Genomic DNA, 2440 nt, shown 5'->3' with positions numbered 1-2440 from the left:
CTGCAACGACGGTTAATTAATTAATTAATTAATGTGCTGGTGGATTAAGCGTTGGTTGACCACATTGCATTTACAAACAGTACGGTTAAAACGTGAAGAATATTAAGATGGATGTTGTGAACATGTGATTTGCAGTAAATGGACTAAAGCTTGCAGGAACACTAGAAAAGGCCGTTTAAGTGGCAACTCTAAACACTCACTTGGAACATTTCTCCTCCTGAGATGCAGCTCTCTGACATTGTGTCACCACAGTCTCCCACACTGTAAACACAGCATCTAATTTAAAGACAGAAATGCACACACAGGTGCCAGGTGATACTCACAAGGTTCGGATTGGCTTGGAAGAGTCACATGATGTTCCTTCACACCATTAAAAAGCAGCTCTGCTCCACCACTAGACAAAAAAAGAAGAAGAGTCAATTAGATCAATAAAGTGTGTGTGTTTTTAGGGGCATTTAGATACTTGTGAGGGTTCATCATCAATCATCCATCAACACTGGCTGTGCTGATCTAATTACTTACTTCCAATAAAAACAAGAGCACACACTGCTTTTCCATAAAAAACAGGAAGAACTAGTTGTCAGTGTATTATTGACACATTATTCCCACATATTGTTAAATTGTATGCTTGCCTGTAGACAAATGTGGCTACAAGACAGGAAGCTTCCTCACTGTAACACATCAGTTCCTTTCAAGGGAATTATAAGGAACTGTGTAACCCATACAATAAAGTGTTACCAAAAAGTGTTCATTGGGATACATTTTTCTTGATATAGAATTACATATAACATCAGAAAATACGTTATACTTGTCCCCCACCCATGTGCTGCTGTTATATACTGTTGTTTTATTGTTCAGGGATTTCAGCAAATCAAAACCAGAGACTTGAGGGAGAGAAGTCTCAAGGAAGTCAGTTGTCACAGCAGACAAGTGTCCGACCGAGTACGTGCTGCTGCAGAGAGGCGGTCTGCGTGCGTCTCGTGGAGGAGTGTGAGATAATCTCACAGTGTTAAATGTTTTACAGGCTGCACAGTGCAGCATAGTCAGAATGAGAAGATGTTAAAAGTCAGCCAGCTGTCAGCAATGTTCATTTTTGTTATGTTCAGATGTTGCTCAATTTTTAAAACGTGTTAAACCAACACACAACCTCTGTCTGTCCATGTCAAGTTAGAGAGACGAAGCGAACACACGATGGTGGATATTTCATAAACAAACTCAAAACTAGCAGGCAGCTAGCTGTCACACTGATTTGAGGTCTTGTTTATATATAAACGAAGGATAACGATACTACAATAAATTCATACAACGGTCGTCCCAACGTTTTGTTTCCACACAAGTGCCAACAGAACATCAAAACATGTAGACAAATCCAGCATAAAGGGTTTTATATTCGCCTACCCAAACTCCAAGTGTATCGCTATGGGCGCCGCCATATTGTCGGCACATGCAGGAAATACCGGAGGGGGAAGTCGGAAGTGACGTATTGGGATACAATTTGCCATTTGGTTAAGAGGACATTTGACATAACCAGCAAACTGAAAGCAATTATTTTTGAATAAAATGTATTTTATAACGCTAGACAAATATATTGCTATATCCGCATCTTTCTTTCTTTCTTTCTTTCTTTCTTTCTTCCTTCTAATGGCCTTTGTACAAGGTTTACAATTTATGTATAATAATTCAGAATGTAAGAAAAATAAGACTATATTGTATAGCCATCCATAATGAAAGAAAATACAAAATCAATCTCTCTTCACTAATCACTAGTCCACTACATCTAGTATTATTATATGAAGTGTTGCAAAAATATGTAAAATTGTGTTTAGGTAATTTCAAATGTAATCATTTTGTTTATAATTTGGTAACATAAAGGGTAGTTTATGACTTTATGTAAATGTTTTGGCTCAACTACTTTTTGATTTTATCTGTCATATTTCATATTGAGATCTTTGCCTTCAATATGAGGAGCTAATGAGCTTTTGAGCAAATTTACCTAAAGAGTTTTTCATCAGGTATTTAAATAAATCTTTTTAATGTTTCTGGAATTTCAGTTTTTATACTTTCAGGTATTCACTCACTTTTTTTTAACTTGAACATGTAAGCGTTTTGGACTGAGTTCTGTTCTGCACACATGTTTTAGTTGTGCTTCTGTGAACTCCAGAGTCAGTATTGCAAATACCAACTCCTTTATCCCAAGGCAAGGCAAGTTTAATTGTATAGCACATTTCATACATAAATGCAAATCAAAGTGTTTTACACAATGCATTAAAACATTAAATTGTAAATCAAAAGAATATAAATATTTTACAAGGAAATTAATAAAAGTTAAAAACAGAGACATACATCCAGGATCTGAGAACAAGATGGCTCATGATGAGTATTTAAGATTCAGTCAAAGGCAGTGCAGAAGATAAACAATTTTAACCTGGATTTAAAGTTG

General features: G+C 36.1%; 1 protein-coding gene across 1 annotated transcript in view; it reads right to left on the bottom strand.

Annotated features, from left to right (window-relative positions):
* urm1 (ubiquitin related modifier 1) overlaps nt 1-1434 on the bottom strand; it is a 10175-nt gene extending 8741 nt beyond the window's left edge. Inside the window, exons 1-2 of the mRNA XM_070925018.1 lie at nt 1399-1434; nt 324-394 (exon numbers count right to left, since the gene is read on the bottom strand). Of these exons, the coding sequence (XP_070781119.1) occupies nt 324-394; nt 1399-1433 (106 nt within the window). The 5' untranslated portion in view covers nt 1434. The remainder of the gene's footprint in view (nt 1-323; nt 395-1398) is intronic.
* Between the last annotated feature and the right edge of the window lie 1006 nt (nt 1435-2440).

This window comes from Enoplosus armatus, chromosome 18, assembly GCF_043641665.1.
Source record: "Enoplosus armatus isolate fEnoArm2 chromosome 18, fEnoArm2.hap1, whole genome shotgun sequence".
NCBI classification, from domain to species: domain Eukaryota; kingdom Metazoa; phylum Chordata; class Actinopteri; order Centrarchiformes; family Enoplosidae; genus Enoplosus; species Enoplosus armatus.
The sequence above is the reverse complement of the archived record's forward strand: the minus strand, read 5'-3'. Positions and strand labels throughout refer to the sequence as shown.